General features: G+C 52.9%; 1 protein-coding gene across 1 annotated transcript; it reads left to right on the top strand.

Moving 5' to 3' along the window:
• Window positions 1-833: 833 nt before the first annotated feature.
• LOC118906065 (myelin and lymphocyte protein) lies at window positions 834-19,754 on the top strand. The gene is made up of 4 exons (XM_036873310.1): window positions 834-1,021; window positions 13,477-13,644; window positions 14,846-14,971; window positions 19,205-19,754. Exons 1-4 carry the CDS (start codon window positions 929-931, stop codon window positions 19,277-19,279), a joined length of 462 nt encoding a protein of 153 aa, XP_036729205.1. The 5' UTR covers window positions 834-928; the 3' UTR covers window positions 19,280-19,754.
• Window positions 19,755-20,154: the final 400 nt, after the last annotated feature.

The raw sequence follows: 20,154 nt of genomic DNA, 5'->3' as shown, positions 1-20,154 counted from the left end.
TGTGGATTTTATGCAGGGGGCATGGAGGCAGTGGGACAGTCTGCCTTCTAGAGTCAAGAGGCCCATTTGCCCTCCATGTGGCCTGGGCATGTTCCTTCCCCACTCTGAGCCTGTAGGTGGGGTGACACCTACTGGAAAGGCTCTGTGCGATTAAATGAGGTCATGTGTGCAACGAGCCTATGGCAGTGCTGGGCACTTAGTAGGCCCTCAGCAGTGCTGGCTCCCCTCCACCCTCCAAGGTCCAAGGCAGCTGTGACTGCCCTTAATCCACCGCCCAGCAGCTCCACCACGGAGTGATGCGGACCGGGGTGCAGCGTTCCGGGCTCTGGGCTCTGAGGATGCAGGGAGAAGGAATGGGTGGCCGGAGCTGGTCTCAGCACCGCCGCTGCAGGGCAGGGAACTGGTCCCACGGTGAGCCTGGACCCAGAGGTCACGCATATTAACTCACCCAGCAGAAAGATGAAAGAGCTCCAACTTAAGAACAGTTCGAGCAGTGGTGACCCGAGGGGTGCCACGGTGGAGAGTTTGGGGGGCCTAGTGGTTGATGGTGATCATTCTTAAGAAATGGCGATCACCTGCAAAGAGTGCAAAGTGTGCGAAGTGTGCGAAGCGCCTCACCGCGGTAGCTTTGGCTCCCGGTGGGAGATGGCGACGAGACGTGGGAATCAGGAGTCAAACCCCCGCTCCAACCTCGGGGTGGTTCAGGGCTGCGCCCTTGGCGCTGGGCAGGTCCCTTGGGGGTGCGCCCCTCAGTCTAGGGCGGGGGCCGGGCGGCGGCCGGGGCTCCTCCCTCTTCGTCAGGGGCGCCCCTGCTCTTAACCCGCGCGCGGGGGCGCCCTGGCCACTGAGCTCCGCCGAGCAAGCGAGCGGTCAGCGCAGAGCCAGAGCTGCGCGCGTCCGGTTCCGAGGCCGTCGCCAGCCCACCAGCATGGCCCCCTCAGCGGCGTCGGGCGGCAGCAGCCTGCCTAGCGGTTTCGCGGTCTTCACCACCTTCCCGGACCTGCTCTTCCTCTTCGAGTTTGTGAGTGGCTGGCGCGCCCCGCGCCCGCGCGCCGGGGAAGGCGGGATGGGATGGGTCGTGCCGCGCGCTCTCCTGGGGGATCCGCACAGCGCGCCGGCTGATCCGCAAGCAGCGAGGGTCCCTGAGCATCGGTAGCCGGGCCCGGGGAGGAAAGACTCTCCCGCACGCCCACCCCGCAGTAATACTTTGGCCGCTTCTGGCTAACGGCCATGGGGAAACCGTCTCCAAGACATAGGTGGAAAAAACGAACTCACAACACGGGTCAGATATCCGAAGCCGGCCCCGGTCCACTCCTTGCGCGCCGGTTCCGATGCTGCGCTGCGGACCTGTCTCCCATGGGCCGCGCAGAGGAAGCCCTTATTGGAGAGCGACGTCCCTGTAGAGGGGCCCAGCTCTTTCCAGGGTTAGGATTTTGCTTAAAATTTTAAAAATCAGCAAAAGAAACCTGAGTATTACCAAGCGAAGTGTGGAGATTGAGTTGGTGTCATAGGAGGAGCCGAATCCGGATTATTTTCTCATGAACGTTTTTGGCGAGTGAAGGAATTCGCGAATTATTTCCAACTTGGATCTGGAAATAATCAAACACGCTGTCGTTTGCTCCGCCACAGCCGCGGTGCCCAGTGTGGAGGTGTGCGAGGGCAGAGGCACCTGTGAGAGCCGTCCCCTGCCTTGGCTGACCTTGAGCAGGCTGTAGACCTCTGCACCGCGGTTGGTCTCTCCTTACACTGGAGGCGCACAGCTTCAGCCCGTGGCCGCTGGAAAGCGCTTCCTACTCTGGGCTCCTGTAAAGTGCTCACTGTGGGGAGGCTGCAGACCCGCCTTCAGCCTAAACTCCCCAGGGCCCCAGGGCCTCACCTAAGGGGGGTGTGGGGGTGGGAGCGGGTGCGGTATTTCTTCTGTGGGTGCGGTTCCATGGGCTCCGAGACTCCTTTCCCTGCGTCCCCACCGCAGAAGTGGCTGCCTGGAGAGTCAGCTGGAAAAGAAAACGTCCAAGCCTGTTTAAAAATGGGACCCCAGCTTCTTATCTCCTGATGGTCAGGGAGGGTGTGAACAACAAAGGGAGCAGGTTCTGTCATCCATGGAGGGTTGGGGGAAAGGGAAGGGGGGGTTAAGTTTGTTTGATGGCACCATATCAAGGAAGTGACATCTGGGAGAAACCCTGGACACCTCTAAGGTTAGCCACACCATTTACAGGTAGGGACACCCAGGCCCAGAGTGGAAGGGGCTTGCAGTCACTGGAACATTCCTTCCCCAAATGGCTCATCTCTGCGCTTGCAGTCGCACTTAGCCTGAAAATGAGCATGTGTAATAAGTAACAGGTGGTTCCTTCAGAGGCTACTGTATTTACAAAGGCAGAATTTGGTGACTGTAAGTGATGATGGCTAAAGGTGAGGTGAGATGGGGCAGAGAGATTTTTAAGCAACAAAATGACTTGCTAGTATCTCTTGAGTTGCCCTAATGAGTTTTTTACTCTGCCTTTGTAGCTGTTTGGGGAGCATTATAACAAGAATCATAAGAATGTGTGTTGAGAATTCCCTGGCAGTCCAGTGGTTAGGATTCTGTGCTTCCACTGCCAGGGGCCCGGGTTCAATCCCTTGCTGGGGAACTAAGATCCCGCAAGCCACAGGGCATGGCCAAATAAATAAATAATTTTTTTTTAAGTGTGTTAATTGGGCTTCACGCAAAAGCCTCTAGCACACCCTCTTCCTCTTGCCCTGACCTGAATAGGTACATGAACATGTGTGTCGCAATAATCAACAGGTGGAAACAGCCCAAATGTCCCATCAACGGGTGAATGGATAAGCAAACTGTAATATTCCATGCAATGGAATATTATTCAGCTGTAGAAAGGAATGAAGTACTGATACAGGTTGATAAACCTGAAAACACTGCGCTAAGTAAAAGAAGCCAGGCACAAAAGGTTACATAGTGTATGATTCCATTTATATGAAATGTCCAGAATGGGTAAATCTATAGAGACAGAACACAAATTGGTGGTTTGCCAGGGGCTGAGAGGAGAGGGAAACTGGGAGCAGCTTAATGGGTACGGGCTTTTCTTTCAGGGTGATGAAAATGTTTTGGAGTTAGAGGTGATGGTTGCACAACATTGTGAATGTATTAAATGCCATCGAACTGGTCCATTTTAAATGGTTAGTTTTCTGTTGTACCAACTTCGAATCAATTTTTTAAAAATTAAGAACTATTTCAAAAATGAGAGAAAAGTATATATACTTTAATAGGCATCCATGTAATTAACACTCAACTTTGTCAAATCGTAATATTTTGCCTTATTTACTCTCAGTATTTAAGGAAATAGAGCTTTCAGATGACATCTAAGCCCCCTGGATATTCTGCTATTATCTTAATCTCCTCCCTCCAGCCTCAGGACGACCCCTGGGCTGAATGTGTGTTCAAGATTAGACCTTTACTGCACACCTAACTATCTATGACTACACATGGTGAGGTTTTATATATTTTCTCGCTTTCTGAAAGTACTATCACCCCGTACACATCCTTCTGCAACATGCTTTTCATGCAACCTTGTTCTGAGGTTTATACATGTTGACACTCTTTATTCAGTCTTCTATTGATGGACATTTGGGCAATTTCCAATTTGTTGCATTTTGATAGCGCAGATGGAACTGCTAAAGAACATCCTTGTATTTGCCTCTTTACTTTTGGGAATTTCTTGTGGGAACACACAGAGATTTGACTTGCTGGGTCATAGGGAATGCACACCCTTGTTCTCCCAGATGCTAGCACATTGATGTCCAAAAGGGTTATTCCAACTTACACAGCCAGAAGTGAAGTTTCCAGGAAGCTGATGAAGCTTAATTAAGCTCAGGACCCCCACTTGCTCAGGACCCTTCCAAGACTCCGACTCACTCTGCATGCTTTCGTAAAGAGGGTCCCCACATTGTATAACTTCCTGACCCCACCAGCAGCTTATGAAAGTCTCCATTGTTCCTCATCTTGCCACACTCGGTAGAGTCAGACTTTGTAATTTTCTGCTAGCCCAGAGGGTGTGAAATGCTTGATTATTTTTTGAATCTGTGGTCCAGCGAGTTGTTGATTACTCCCAGTCCGTATTCTCATGCCTGACCTCCCAACAGCCTGGGAGGTGCAGATGCCAAACTTTCAGCCTCCAGGACTAACAGGGTGGACCTCTGCCCAGCTCCCAAGACATGGAAACTGCCCACAGAGCAGGGAAGGCTGGTAGCTCAGGGTGGCGCAGGGCAGCTCAACTCTGGCCCTGCACCCCTACCCCTGAGCTCCTGACTTCTGAGAGCTGCAGGGTCTTCACAGGAAGGGGAAGGCAGGCCCAACCAGGTGGTGTGACCCTGCCTCTGTGAGCACCCCAGAGGCCATGCTGCTGTTGCAGGCGGTGGGGTCACAGGTGTACCCCCATTCAGGTGCAGGTGGAATGCCCAATGTCTCCCCTCCCCCAACAACTCCCCCCAGGGCTTTGCTTCTGGCCTGTTCCCCCGCTGACACCCAAGGAAATTTTTCCTTTTGGAGCCAAGGCTCTGGCTCCCCTTCCTCCTCTTCCCTCTGAGCCAGCGGCTTCGTGACACTTGGGATGTGTTCAGAAAATGGGATGTTAACATAGGATGTTTTTTGTCTCAGCTCTGGTCAGCTCCGGTCTCCCCAAGTGCTGGGAGAGACGCCTCCCTTTCGAAACTTGTGAAGGGGATACCTGAAAACAGGTTATGTAATAATCTTTAACCCAACTGCCTCTTCCCCAGCCTGCTAGAGGTGGAGCCGCTGATAGAATGGCTGGACACTGAGAGAACATTTCTTTGGAAAGAGTGTGCGCACCTCAGAGTGCGCAGGAGAACTCGGAGAAGGTCAGCTGGCTCGGGGCAAAGCCTGCAGTGTGCCCTTTGGGGGGGGGGGTGGGAGTGGGGAGTCACCCGGAATCACCTGGCAGTGTCCATTCTTACAGTGAACTGGACAGAGTACTTACTGAAATGAGACTGCTTCTAGGACCCAAAGTGACTGGGGACTTTTTATTATCTGAGAGTGACCAGAAAAGTCCTGGGACCTGCCCTAGATTTTCACCTGTCTGGGGAACAGCAGCACCTAGGGGTGGGGGTGGGGGCAGGATGACAAAGCACTTTTCTGACGGGTGGTCCACATTCTGGCTACACTGGGAAGGCAGCATGAGGACTCCTAGGAGGTGAGAGATGTAGAATCACAGAAACCTAGTTTTTAAGAGGTGGAGGGAAACTGAGGCTCAGAGAGGGGAGGCAGCTCGCCTGGTACCTCCATCTCCAGTGGCACTTCTTGCAGTGACAGCAGAGCTCTTGCAGTTTCCTGCATTCACCCAAACACCCACGATGAACTTCCGCCTACAGCAGAAGGGACCACGCTGCCCACCAGGCAGCCCTGGGCAAGGCCTGGTTCCCTCTTCTCCCCCCCAGCGAGTGAAGGGACAGCTCGGAGCCATTGGGGAGCTCACAGCTGCCTAGGCCTTATTGTCAAAAACACCCTGGAGGTCCTGAGTCACTAGGTCCTGGGCCGGCCCAAGAATCTGCATTTGATAAGCACTGCACAGCCAGCATCATCCAGCTAGGTTTGGAGTGGTCAGCGGGAGGCCAGTCTACCCCTCAACGTTAAATGGGCAACAGGATACTGGAGACGGCTCTCAGTGAAAGGCTTGGGCAAGAAGCCAGGCGCCCTGAGGTTCGCCTGGATTCGGGGGAAGCACCCTCTCTGCTCCTAGGGAAACTTTCCTGCTGCCCCAGCCAGGGGCCTCTCCTACAGTCACCAGAGAGTGCGGGCCGGCCCTGCTGCCAGCGCAGGACGGTGGCTGATCCTCTCTTCCCTGGCTGTGCCCACCGACTCCTGGCCCTGTGTCTCTCCTCGTGTTGCAGGCCCCTCCCTGGAGCTGCTTAGAAGGAGGTAAGGGTACTGCTGGGTTTTCTCCTTTCCTCTTCTCTAAAGGGAGGGGAAGAATTATAGGTAGAGGTCTCTCAGGGGTTTGTCCTTGGAGCTGAGAAGTGACTTTTCCAGGTTTTCCAGAATGGGAGGCCTGCTTTGATCAGAAGTCAGTGACTCAGAGCTGTCCTCTAGAAACCGCTAAGCGTGATGGTGCAGCTCAGCTCCAGGATCCTCATGCATATGACGTCACAGCCAAGCTGCCTTGGAAAAGATGGCTTTTAAGCTTTCCACAGGTCACCCCCAACTCGACGCAGATGGGCCCCCCTCTCTGTCCCAGTGCTTTCAGAAGAGAGTAGGCAGGTTCCAGATGCCCCTGCAAGGCACAGCTCACACTCAAGTCAGGCCAGGACAAAGGCTGGCTGGCTCTTCACCCCCACTCCCTCCACGCTGGCTGCCAGGGAGCGCTGGGGAGGTGTGCTGTGCTGCCAGCCGAGGCTGGTTCTGCAGAGTCTTAGGAATGGCTTGGCTTTTTTTTTTTTTTTTTTTTTAATTGAAGGATAGTTGATTTACATTGGGCCAATCTCTGCTGTACAGCAAAGTGACTCAGTTATACACATATAGACATTCTTTTTTTAAATATTCTTTTCCATTATGGTTCATCCCAGGAGATTGGATATAGCTCCCTGTGCTATACGGTAGGACCTTGTGGTTTATCCATTCTAAATGTAGTGGTTTGCATCTACCAACCCCAAGTTCCCAGTCCATCCCTCTCCCTTCCTCCCCCTTGGCAACCATGGGTCTATTCTTTATGTCTGTAAGTCTTTTTCTGCTTTGTAGATAGGTTCATTTGTGCCATATTTTAGATTCCACATGTAAGTGACATCATATGGTATTTGTCTTTCTCTTTTTGACTTACTTCACTTAGTATGATAATCTCTAGTTGCATCCATGTTGCTGCAAATGGCATTATTTCTTTCTTTTTTATGGGTGTGTAATATTCTATTATATATATGTACCGCATCTTCTTTACCCAAGGAATAGCTTGGCTTTGCTCTGGACTCAGGACACATTACCTGAGGGAAGGGCTGGGCATGGGGACTGGGCCACCGGGGGCCTGCCTCCAGGCAGGATGGGGCCAGCCAGTCTGGACCTGGATGGGGGCTGGGGGCTGACTCCCCCTGGATTCCGTGCTGAGCCCTGGCTTCCACCCCTGATACAAGCCCAGCTGCGCTTCTTCTTGGCTCTCAAGTATAGGTCCCTGGACTTGGTGCTTTGGACCAGAGGCCACCAGGGTCAGGCACTGATGAGATGCCCCAGCAGGTGTTCTCTCTGGATGCTGATGAATGTGAGGACAGCAGGTGAATGACAGCCCTGGTCCCTGAAGCACTACGTCTTGGGGAGGTGTGGGCCAACTCCTCACGGGTTCCAGATTATTCCTCAGAGCATGAAGCAGGGCCCTGGTACTCTCTGCATCGTGGGGCTCTGACCGGTCTTCTGCATTCTGGTGGGAAGTTGTGGTTCCTGGTAGCTTCTGGATGGGTAGCTTCTAGTGGCATAACTACTTCCTAGGGTAATGTAGTGGCCTTGATTCTCTGCCATACTTAGCCAAGGCTCTCTGTCCCTCCCACCACGTGAATAATGTTCTGTTCACATTGGGGCAAAACAACCCCTGTGTTGAATCATTTTAATACACCAAGGTCCTCGGACCTAGAAAATACATGTAGGAACTAAAAGAAAAGCCTTGTCACCAGCCATCACACACTGATGTGCATGTGCAGTGAGAAGAAGGGCCACACAGCCAGTCTCAGCCGACCTGAAATCCCACACGGGAGCCTTGGTTCCTATTAGAATACAGTCAGGCTGGGAGACGAGGGGGCAGAAAGAGAGGGAGGGGGAGAAGGGGGAGAAGTACCCCCGCATGCTAATGACCAGTGCTATGCAGAGAGGTGGGGTGGGTACTCACCTGAGGGAAGAGGGACTCAGGCCTGGACAGGGGGCCACTTCCCATTCCACACTCACCCTGTTAATATCAACTACAGACGTGAACTCACACCCTGTCTTTTGGAATCCCAGACCTCTATCCTCCTCTTCACAAACAGACTCAAGGTCCCCTGAGTCCTGGTCTCACCCTCAGATTAAAGGGACATTATCTCAGTCTATATTGGAAGGGTCATGTAATGATGGTTCCCCAGAAGGAAGGAGCCTGCTGACAAAGGGGCCAGGAGGGCAGAGCACCTGGCATAGGTAAACTGAGTCACGAAGCCTCAGCACCACTCCTGGTGTTCACCATGGGAGTAAACTCAGAGGTCAGACTCCTCAATTGGCAGAGGGGGAGAGGGTCCTCACAGAGAGAATCTCTGACCTTCCCCCAGATACCTCCATGAGGTCCAAGGAGAGGACGCTGTGCAAATTTCTGGGCTCTTTCCCTCTCCTGGGCGGAGGTGTTCAGCTGGTCACCCTCACTGGGGCCCCGACACTCACCAGGACCTGCCTCTGCCCTTGGTGGCCCCAGAGCTGCTTGAGTGGGGCTTGGCAGCAAAACTGGAGGAGAGAGGCCAGGATGGGAGAGATGGGCTCCATTTACTAGTGTGTCTTTGAATAAAGTCTGTCTCCCTGCACGTACCTGCCCCCAGTGCTGCCATTTCCTCTCAGTATCTGTTAAGTGCATAAGTGAATGAATGAATGAATGGGTGGCTGAGTAAGTGAGCAAGTGAAGGAAGGCTTTCCTTTGACTTGCTGGGAGCCCAGTTCCTCCATACCAGGGTGGTGGGGCTCATATGACAACTAGTGTTTGCTTCCTGCTCTCTGTGCTTTTCAGAACAGGAGGAGTCCCCAGCCTCCCTCTCAGAGCCCTTTTCTTGGGTCTTGGGGAAGGCTTCAGTGCTCTGACCTCCCTCTCTCTATACTCTCCTGCTGCCTGGTGCTTATGTCCTCTTGACTTGGTGCCTATTCCCTTCTCTGCAGTAGCTCAGCCTCCAGACACACACGCACAAGAAAATGCCCTCTACTCTACCTCACGGAATGACTGATTTTTTTTAGTCAACCAAGGCTCAGAGCTGGGACTGCTGCTTCTCCTGGAACACCGTTACTCTACTGGTCAAGTCACCTGCATAGGCCCTCCCAGCATTGCATTGACCCCTGACTGCCAAAAGAGTTCAGTGGATAGAGACACTTCCAGAAACACAAATTGGAGTTGCTGTTCCTGGTGGCCTTGGGAGAGCACCTAAGGGCTCGGAGCTCTCGGCAGCCGGGACAAGTCTCACTGGTGTGTCCATCTCTCTTCTCCCTCCTGGGGAGGTGATTTTTGCCCACCTGACCAAAGTAGCAGGACTGCTCAGGGTTGGGTGCGCCACCTGCGTTCTGTGGCCAGTTTCCTTCTCCAGAGTTCAAGGCAGAAGCTCCTGTTCACATGTGCCTTCAAGACCACACCATGCCCTCGGAGCTTGGGAATTCTGACACTGGGCTCCTAGGGACTTACTACTAGGTGTGTGTGTGTGAACAGCCCCACGTGGACGTCCTCCTTGGGTCACGTCTTGCCTTGTTATTGGAAGAGTGCCTGCTTGCGGCAACCCTGACAGAGTAAAATGGAGCCCCAGAAAAATATTCAGAGAATTTGAGCGATTCTTCTGCCTTGACCTCAATGATCCAAGTCCTGCAGCAAAAACACTGGACAATTGTGGACCCAGAGCTCTCAGCCCTGCACAAGCAATGGAGACACCCTACCAATCTCAAGAATGTGCCGAAGGAGTCCTTTTCCCACTTTTGTAACCAAAGCTCATTGTTGGAAGGAAGGCTTTCTCATATTTTTATGTCCTTTGTGTTTCCTTCGGCAGAGGCAGACACATTTTCCTCAGCTTTTGATTTCTGGGAGATTGTAGGTTTTTCTCTTTTTGATGCTTCTGAAGTTATTTTAAAATTCTGGGTCCCAACAAGGTCTGGAGGGGATAATTGTGCATGTTGAGATCTTGACCTGCTGGGGTTTTCACGTGGTTACAGCAGAGGCTTCGCCCCATCGTATGACAGTTATGACAGCAAGTATTTAGAGCACTCGCCGTGTGCCAGGCACCTGTAGATATAAACTCATTTCACCCCAGTCCCATTGGGTGGGCACTACTGCTATCACTATTTTTCAGATAGGGACCAGAGAGGAAGTAACTTGCCCAGAGACAACCAGTGACCCAGCAAAACGTGGCAGAGCTGATTCAGATTCAGTAATTCTGAAGTCTACACCCCTAACCACCCTTGCCTGCCTCCTCTGGATTAATTCAGAAAAGAAAAGAAAGAACCTACCCTTGAGTTCACGTGAGAGCCTTCCCCAAGACCATCTCCTGAGGAAATTTTTTTCACAAAAATCATTTGATGGGGTAGACCACAGATTAAAACTTTTTTAAGTCTTTGGAAATTTTTTGTCTAGATTTGTACAATATCCTTGGTTCTTACAGAACTTCACCTCTACTCCGCCTCCAAAACCACACTGAATGAAAGATGGGCGGTTTCCAGTCCTGAAACAGCAGGGTGGGTAGAGGCCTCAGATCCCCAGCTCCACCCCATTCATGGACACTGAGGCTGTGTCCCCGTGTCTAGAGGACACCCAAGGGTGAGCGATCTCACGTTCAGAGCAAGACAGGGATGGAAGCTTAAGGAGAGGAAAGGAAACTTTGTATCAGAGCCAGTCAGGAACTGGAGAGGCATCTTGGCCGGCACTGCTGGACATTGGAGACAGGAGCCATTTCTCCGTGTTTGACAGGAGTTACTAAAACTCCATCCATGGACCACTTGTGTTATGGAAACATACTCCAAAGTCTTTGGCAAAGAGCCTGGGATGTTTGCTTCTTGTCCTATCACTCTGCTTCTCTCCTTGGCATGAGACCTGGGCACTGGGGTTTTCGAGGTGACCCAGGCGATTCCAGTGTAGAGTGAGGGCTGAGGACCACTGAGCCTTAGCCCAGGCCCCACCCCCGTTTTCTAGCGTGGGGATCTGGGACCCAGAGAGCAAGCTCAACCCTGGTGACTCTCGGGCCACTCAGCTAAGAGATGTTTGTCTGAGACCACCCCGGCCGGCTGCACCATCTCTGTTATGCAAGACGGTGACCTGGGCTCAGGTGAGTGTGGTGGGAATCTGGCCTGTTGACAGAGATGAACGGAAACTGGGGCCATGCCTCCACCTGTGTAACTGATGTGTCAAAACGATTGCCTCTCAGTGTGCTTCCTGAGAGCTGGGAGCCCCTTCGGGTTCTCTTTAGGAAGGGAAGTGCTTGAACCCTCACCTACCCCTTTGCTCTTGACAAATATTTGGCCAGTAGGGTTCTGAGGCCAGGGTGGAGTGGACTGATCCCTGCCCGGGATGCCCTATCTCCTAGGTGTGGGTGCTGTACTTGCTCTGTTTGCTCTCTGCAAACTTTATAGGTGGAGTGAGGCAGGCACTGACTCTGCCCCATGATTCATGCTGAATCTCAGCTTTCCACTGAGCGGGGCCTGGGACGCCTTTGAGGTGGCCCAACGATCAGTCCTGTGTGAAGGTCACCCTTCCTCAAGCTGCACCTCCTGCCGCTCCTTGTTCTCCAACCTCATGCCAACTCACGGCCTTCCCAAGCCCTCACTGCTGCTCCAGATCCTTTGGGCTTGGCATGTACCCTTTCCTCCCCCGGAAAGCTTCGTCCTGACCTTTTGGCCTAAGTCCACCTCTCCCTTCAAGACTCAGTTGGGGCCATGTCCCAGTCGGGGCCGCTTTGCCCATTCGGGGCTGGTAATCGTCCTGCGCTGTCACTGGCTGACTCTACGCCTGTCTGCACTGGGCTGCCGGCATCCTGGGTGAGCAGTCTTCCCTCTGCTGTTGGCTGGTGAGGGGGCACAGGGCCAGAAGCTTCACACTCAACGCCCACAGTTTCAGGCGGTTCGCAGCAGCCGGCAACATGGGGAGTGAGCTGCCAAGTGCCATGTACAGTGGAGGAAGCTAGGGCCCAAGAGGTGGAACCACATGCTACAGCATGCTCCAGCGGATTCGGCAGAGAGGCCCTCTCACGCCGTGTGCCAGCAGACCTCCGCTCACAAGATGCGCAAGCCAGGTCCACCCTCGTCTCCATGCCACACTCTCGTGCCTTCTAAACCCAAGTCTGTCTCAGCCATCGGCACAATCACATCCTTTTGTTAAGCGTCCCTTATGATAAAGGCCCAGCAATCTGTTTGATCTTAGAGGCAACTATGGATGAATCTACACACACATCTTACTCTACAGCAGTCTGAGGGTTTTTATTTAATCCATTTTGCTCCACTTATTGTAAGTTGGAAAGTGTGTCCCACTGCCTCTCAGTCATCCGTAGAGGAATTTTCTGATCAGAGATGCCCACATATGATTCATCAGCCAACCAACTCATATCCAATAGCCAATTCATATCCAACCAACTTGGTTTTGATAACTCCAGATTCTTCACTGCACTGATTTTCCTACCCAAATGTGATGGTCTCCTGAAGCTTCTCAGCTAAGAGTCTCAGAGAACACCTAAGGAAGCACTATCTCTTACCCAGCAAGTGGGCAGCAGGTACAGGGAGACAAGGTCAGGGTACCACGTGCATTTTCACCCCCGGGGATGCAGGGCTGGGAGGGCAGCCTGTCCTCAGCCCCCAGACCCTCAGGAGGATGGTGCTAAGCTCTGCAGTACCTTGGACCCTGTGATTATCTCCATCCATGTCCCAGCCCAGTCCTTCTCTGGGTGGGGTCGGTGGAGGAGGCTGAGGTGACTTCACTGGGATGGAGAGGAACAAGGAGAAGGGAAGACAAGTACAGGAAATCCCAGCTTGGGTTGTACCTCGTCCACAGGGGGAGCCGGACTGTACCATTGAGATTATGAACCCTAAGTCTGTCCTTATGCTTCTCTTGAAAATATGGGGCTCCCTGACCCTGAGGACACCAAGTGGGATGTCTTCTGGATAATGACAGGGGGAGGAATGCTTCTCTCACCTCTGAGGAGACCAGGCTGACCTGGGCCCTCCCTACTCCAACCCCATCTCCAAAAGTCAGAGGACTTCTGGGACTTGGGGATTTAAAGGTCAAGTTTTTTCTTAAATGCTAATGATATAGTGTGGCTAATTTGTTTTGCCAAGTAAAGACCAAAAACATCTGCTGGCCACTACCATTTTCTAAAAGAAAGAATATTTCGGGGAGTTCCCTGGCGGTGCAGTGGTTAGGACTCAGTGCTTTCACTGCCATGGGTTTCACTCCCCGGGTTCAAGCCTTGGGCCACAAGCCATGCAGCGTGGCCAAAACAAAACAAAAGGGATAGTTTTCTATAAAAAATACTAGGAAGGCTATAATCTCAGAATTTGCCCTTCTACTAAAAAAAACTGGATGGCCTAAGTCCTTTCTAGGGATAACAAATTTTTAACTCAAAGGTGCCTCTGTTTCCCCATCTCACGAATGGGTCAGTACCACACTCACAGGGATGTTATGAGGATTAACTGAGTTAACATTTATAGAGTGCCCCTGGTTCCCCAGCGTGACCTCTGGGTCTGGCCCTACCTGGGCATGGGCTCTCCCGGTCTGACCCTCACCCCTTCTCTCCCTCCCTCTGCAGGTCTTTGGGGGGCTGGTGTGGATCCTGATTGCCTCGTCCCATGTGCCCATCCCACTGATCCAGGGCTGGGTCATGTTCACGTCTGTGTTTTGCTTCATAGCCACCACTCTCCTGCTCTTCCTGTGTGTAATTGGTGCCCACGGCAGCAGAACTTCCTGGATCACCCTGGTGAGTCCCAGTCCTGCGATGTTTGAGGTGGGGGTGGGGTGCGGCATTGGACCCTCGCCCCTGGCAGGTTGGCTTTGCCAGTGCTGGGTGAGGTGCCCTGTAGACGTCTCCCACCCATGCGCCAAGGCTGAGCCCGCCAGGCCCTCAGCTCCGAGCTGCGCGTAGCAGCCCACGGCTCCCCGCCGCAGGAGGTCAGGCAGAGGTGAAGGCAGAAGCAGACCGTCACTGTCGCTGCCTGACCCTCTGTGGGCCTGCTCTGCTTTCTCCTGTGTGAATGCCCTTTTCATGCAAACCGGCAGCCCAACCAACCCTCCCTGTACCTCCTGCACCTGCCAGGGGCCAGCTGGCATCTCCCACCACCCAGGAGGGCTGGCTTCCATTTCGGGGGAGGGGACAGGGTGCTGGGGGCTGGTCCTGGCTGCCCAGCGTGAGGCCACGCTCACTGCCCAGCTCTCAGTCAGCACCTTCTAGAGCAGGGTCACCAGAGAGGGACTTGGCCCGGGAAGAGGGAAGGCCTATGATCTCTCTTGCGTATGATTCTGCTTTGAGGCCCATGAAGGGGGTAAACTTACACGTGGGCCACCTGCCCTTATCTCCCCTGGAAGGGGGTGGGGCTGTTAGCCAGGCCTCTTAGTCTCAAAGGGCCTCCAACCTAGACTTTAGAAACCACCTCCAAATCGTAACTACTCAAAAACCTGTTCTATTGCTTTTTTGCTTTTAAAACATACCTGGAGCCCCAATCCCTGGCTCCCCCCAGGAAAAAGCTAACAACAACACAACAGCGGAAGTGGCCTGAGCCTCTCGCTCTGTATTGGCCACCAAGGCCACACCCGAACTGGGGACTGTGACCGCAGCTGACACTTCTCAGGCCCAGAACCAACTGCTACCAATCCCAAAGGGCCACCTCCCCACCGCTTACTAGATCCCACCTCAAGGGGAAGCAGTATCCTTCCTCCATCAAAGTCCTTACTCTGGCCCCAAACCAGTGAGATGACTCAGCTCGGCAGCTCTGGTTAATCAATGTCTCTGAGGAGGGGCGCAGGGTTGGGGGGTGTCAAAGGGAGTAGCAGATGACGACGGGGAGCCTGGTCCGTGCCAGGCAGGGACAGGTGGGGTGGATAGGCCCTGCTGGGAACACAGCTGCCCCGCATCTCCAGATCTGGGTGCCCCACCTCTCTAATGGCCCTTTCTCACCCCGCAGGATGCAACCTACCACTGTATCGCCTCCCTGTTTTACTTTGGTGCCTCTGTCCTGGAAGCTTTGGCCGCCATCCAGCTGCAAGTGGGCTTCACCTACAAATATTACCATGAAAACATCGCTGCTGTGGTGAGCCCCCAGTCAATGTGCCCTGTTCACAGCTCCCACTGAAAAGGTTCTGAGTGGAAGGCTGCCCGGGCCCTCCCCGCACTTTTTTTAGTTCACTAAATTTTGAATAAAATAAACCTTCTCCTCATTTCTGAAAAAACAAAGCCTCAGAAAAGGGAAATGATGTGCCCCAGACTTCCTCAGCCATCATTCAGTGCTGCACTGCCCAGGCCTGCACTGACCAGGGGTCCAAGCCTGGGTGGGCTTTGAGGCAGATGCGGGAGGAGACATGACCGTGGGGCCTGGCACTGTCTTGAGCCCTTGTGAACAATCTTGTTTACCCCTCACAACGGCCCTAGGAGGGAGGTGCCGTTATACCCATTTCACAGATGGAGAACTAGGGCCCTAAGAGCATGCACAACTTGCCCCAGGGTCACCAGGAATTGGAGAGGCCTGGTGTCCAGGCCAGGTGCTCTTTCACCCACACTCTTACCACCAGTGTGAGCAGAATGTCTGGCCACTTGGGTTCCTGGCTTTCCATGAGTGTCTTCCAGGGAAGCACACAGTCAGGGCAGGGGCAGTGCTGAGACCACAGATGGAAAGTCGAGTGGCCAGTGTCTCCCAGGCCCTGGCTCTGCGGCTGTGGGGAGGCCCTGCCACGCGCAGCATGTCCAGACCCCCAGCCGTGGATGGTTGCTGCTGGGATTAGGCCTTCGTCCCTTGACGACGGTGTCTCCTGCCTGACAGCTCTGAGAACCTGTGCAGGAGGAAGCCTGGAGTTCACACTCGCCCATTCCTTGTGCAAGTCCCTTTGTGCTCTCTGAGCCTTGGTTTGCTCATCTATAAAATGGGACAGTAATTCCTGTTGTTTCCCTGGAGAACGAGACAGCTCTTAAACCACTTTCGTCCAAGGCCTCATGATGAGCAATGTGTGGAACAGGGCTGTAACCTCCTTCACCCCATTAGGAGGTGAGATGGGGGTGAAACTGTGTGTCTGGGGAGCACAGTGCATGTAGGTCTCTGAGCTTTAAAATGAACAACCTCCAACTGGGGGACCAGATCCATGGCGGGCTGTGAGGTCATGACCTGATTTTCTTGTTGATGGAATGGATCAGAATGACAGGGGATATGAGAATGTATTGTTTCATGAAACTCTTTCCCAGAGTTGTGCATGTGTGTCCTTGCACCAGTGTGCTAACTCATGATATCAGATGTATTTCTAACCATGGATACTGTTTAAAAACTAAGAAAAAGTTTCAGAAATAGCACTCAGATTTCTAGCGATCGACCTATGAATTAAGCAAATCCCAAGGTCAAATGTGATGACACACCACAAGATGTCCGCCCCAGGTGCCAAATCTGTGCCACCCCCGCCTCTCTTTGGGAAGGGTAGAGCAGAGGCTGAGAGAAAACCCACAGGGTGGGCGCAGCTGGGCTCTGGGAAGGGGGTTAGTGAGGGTGCCCTTCCTGTTCCCAGAGGGAGGGGTCTGGGGGAAAGCTCCTCAAAGCCTGTCTGCTGGTCCCCAGGGGCCCACCCCCTTCCCTGGGGAAGCCACACACTGCCCTCAGCTCCCAGCCACTCTCCAGTTCCATAAGCAGGGCCACCTCCTGGTCCCTGGCACCCCCTCAGATGTCCCACCGTGTGGGACCCTCCCCCATATGGGCTCGTCTCCCAAGATGGCTGGTTCCCAACCACGCAGCACCTTGGCTGTTCTTCCCTCTTGGGAGACTGGTCATCTGCCTCCTCTGTCACCTTCAAATGACTGTTTCATCACCCCCTCACAAGAGAACCCATACATAACCTCCCCCATCCCAACCCCAGAAGCCTTCTCTCTGAACAGACATCAGCCAGGCATCTGACAACCATTTCTGTAAAATTATTGCAGACGAGGGCAGTGAAATGTAGATGGAATGTGGATAGCGGGCCAGCCCTTGACTGAACAATGCAGGAGGGGGGAGTTAATGACCTGCCCACTGGGCAGATATCTAGTTGAGAACCACTGGGCTCTACCAGGCTCTACCATATTCTGACTTCTCCCTTTTACTTTCCACCAAAAGGCAGCATACACAGGCATCCAGAGAGGTGACCTGGATGCATGTGTACAACCTGATGAATTTCCATAATCCATCCATTATTCATAATTCACAAGTCCTCTGTGTAACAAAGCATCCAGATTAAGAAACGACATAAGCAGCTCCCAGGAGTCCCCTCTTGTCCTGCCGCAGTCACTGTGCCCCTTAACTGAGGATAAGCACGGCCCTGGTTTCCAGCTCAGGTTCCACTTCACCCGCTTTGGATCTTCATGAGCGTGATGTGCCTTCTCCCATGTCTGGCTTCTCTCTCTTCACCTCGGGTTTGTGAGGCACATCCACTTTGCTGGGTGGGGATGTAGAGGTTCGTTCTCTTTGCTGTTCAGTGTTCCACTGAGGACTATGCCAACATCTATTTATCCCTTCCACGACTGATCACGTCCCCACATCTCTGGGAGCTGAGCTGGAGAACCATGAGGAGGCCCAGGCAAAGTGAGCAGGGCTGGAATCAGGACTCTAAATGTTGCCAGCAGACGGAAACGCTGGGCTGGAAACCCCCAGGGGAAATATGAGCCCAGTTCAATGCAAATTCACGTCTTTCTAGTCAAAATATCAGTTTGTGTCTGTGCACATGGGAGACAGGATCATGATGACACGCTCAGGATTTGACCCCAGACGCTGCCCAACACCCACATGCCCCTCCCACGGTCTCAGGGTGGGGCGGGGCTGCGGCAGTCCGGGGATGTGAGCAGGCATCTCACGACCTCCCACACACCCCTGGCCTTTGGGAGCATCTGGCCTCCTCTCACCCCTCTGGGACTCCTCACCTGCCTCAAAAGCTGAGCTTCTCCCTCTCTCCTCAGCTGGCAGCAGAGAATGTGCACCAGAGGGATCCCTGGGATTGGTGAGAGTTGCCTGAGAGTAGCTGGAAATTTCTGGAGAAATCTAGAGGTTCCTGGATCTTAACTGTGGTGGGCAATAATGGCAGCTGTTCAGGGAGAGGGGTTTTTAAGGGCCCAAGTTCATGTCCATTCATGGCCCTGGCTCTCAATGTCCCGTGTGCCATTTCTTGACCCCCCTTTAAAATAAGTGTTTCCTGTTCCTGTGGGGACTTCTGAGGTGCTCCTGCCAAGGGTCTCCATTGGGCTCGGGGTCCCCGACACAGCACACTGCTCCCTCCTGATGGGCAGGGGGGTCTTCCAGGGGCTTCTCACTCGTGTGTGACTGCTCCCTTCAGACAGGGTATTTGATTCCCAGATAAATTTTCTTACCTTGGTTATTAAATAACTCAGGTTACTTACCGCCTCCGGCAGTGAGGGTGAGGGTTCGCCCAGGTGTGGAGGCAGGGGAAGAGCAGGCACAGTTACGGCTGGTTTTAGGGGAATTTTCAACAGTCACGGGAGTGTAGCCACCCTGATGTTATGCCTGGGTTAGAAACTCTTGACCCTACACCCAAGGTCAGAAGCCAGGTGCAGATATTTGCTTGGGAGCAGTCAGCCCTCAGGGCCGGCCACCCAGAGCAGGGTGATAGGATAGATGGTGCCCAGGTGCACAACGGCAGGTCAGAGCCTTGACAGGGCACAAAGTGACCTTTTGCCACATTTCCCAGCCTCTGTTCCCAGTAGTAGCTTTCTCAGTAAGCTCCCTCCTTTTGCCAAAAGCTCAAAATCCCTCCTCCCCATCCCAGCCCCTCACTTCCTGTGGCCTGGCTCCCTGGCCCATGCTTGTGAAATTCAGAATCTTAGAATAAAATTCTGGCCGGGGTCTGAAGATGTCCAGGCAGCAAACCCAAGTGTTCAAACTCTCTTAGCCAAGGCCGCCGGGATCACAGCTGGTGGACTCTGGTCTTACTGGTGCGCAGGAAGGAAGTTTTCCATGAAGAGCAGGGGAATACTTCCCTGCAATTATCACTCGAAGGGTCTCTGAGGGCCCTCGTTTCCAGTTGGATGGCACCAATATGATGACGTGTGATGGCAAATAGTTGACCTTGCACACCAAGTTCAGTATAACATCAGGTCACCTGGAGTCTGTGCTGAGAGCGTTCTGGGTCACACCTAGGCTCTGCGGGAAAGCATATCTGCATGTGTGATGGGAAGCAGTGGCAGTCCACAGACTTAAGGGCTGTCAACCGCAAGCCATGCACGTGGCGACCCCGGTGTGGACAGCCCATGCCTTTCCCTCTCCCCATGCACGGCCATTAATTGTCATTTATCTTGGTTTCAGGTGTTTTCATTCGTAGCCACTCTGCTGTACGTGGTCCATGCAGTGTTTTCTTTAATCAGATGGAAGTCTTCCTAAAGCAGCAGAAGAACTTTAGCTGAAAACCGAGAGGGTGTTAACTGATCGGCCCGCCTTCCAGCATAACACTTTAGAATGCAGAAATGCTCTTGATAGTGGATAAAGAAAGAGGTTTACTCTCCCATATACCTTCATGTCAGAGTAGGAGGCTTGCTACATTTATCCTCCAACTATTGAGCTGTCTTTCCAAGATCGTTTCCTATTTGAAAGGGGGCAGTGGGAGTGGGAAGTGAGGATTGTGATCTGAGAGACCACAGAACTGGACTGCTGACTCCTGGACCGGATCGTGAGAACCGTCTACTGGAATTTTCCTCCGGCTCTTTTGAGTGTCCATCTTGCAGCAAGTTTCTCCGTCTTCAAGAATATTCTGTCATGGGGAATAAAATTCACCCAACAAATATTTGCAGATGTCCACAGTGGGATGTGATAAACCTTTGAAATACTTTATAAAGTACCTGTATGTTTAATACTTTCATGGGGGTGTTTTTCGTTTTGTTTTTTTTTTTTAATTCTCCAGTATAGAGAACACAATCATGTCAGCTTTCTGAGGAATCTTTGGTTTAGACCAAATCTCTAGAGGCAGCATCAAAGGGCAGTTCAGGTGACAGTGTGCCCAGCCACTGCATCTCAGAGAGCCCGGCGTGGGTATCCCATCCTCCCCAGGAACCAGGGAGGTCAGAGGGCTTCACCATCTCTGGAAACTAACCAAGTACCAGCCTGGGGGACCCCTTCTTTTTCCTACAAAACAGAAGAGGGGGAGGGTCTGTGCTAAATTAGAAAATCCTTAAGCCAAAAGAAAACAGGGGCAGAAGTTCTTCTCACTCTATATGAAGCTGATCAGAAATTTTCTGGGAAGTATCTTCCATGTTCTATTC

The sequence above is a fragment of the Balaenoptera musculus genome, chromosome 13, assembly GCF_009873245.2.
Source record: "Balaenoptera musculus isolate JJ_BM4_2016_0621 chromosome 13, mBalMus1.pri.v3, whole genome shotgun sequence".
NCBI classification, from domain to species: domain Eukaryota; kingdom Metazoa; phylum Chordata; class Mammalia; order Artiodactyla; family Balaenopteridae; genus Balaenoptera; species Balaenoptera musculus.
The sequence above is the reverse complement of the archived record's forward strand: the minus strand, read 5'-3'. Positions and strand labels throughout refer to the sequence as shown.

Coding starts and splice junctions, on each gene's coding strand:
- LOC118906065 (XM_036873310.1), top strand. CDS start 929: ATGGCCCCCTCAGCGGCGTCGGGCGGCAGCAGCCTGCCTAGCGGTTTC. Junction 1,022..13,476: donor TGCTCTTCCTCTTCGAGTTT/GTGAGTGGCTGG, acceptor CTCCCTCTGCAG/GTCTTTGGGGGGCTGGTGTG. Junction 14,972..19,204: donor ATGAAAACATCGCTGCTGTG/GTGAGCCCCCAG, acceptor TCTTGGTTTCAG/GTGTTTTCATTCGTAGCCAC.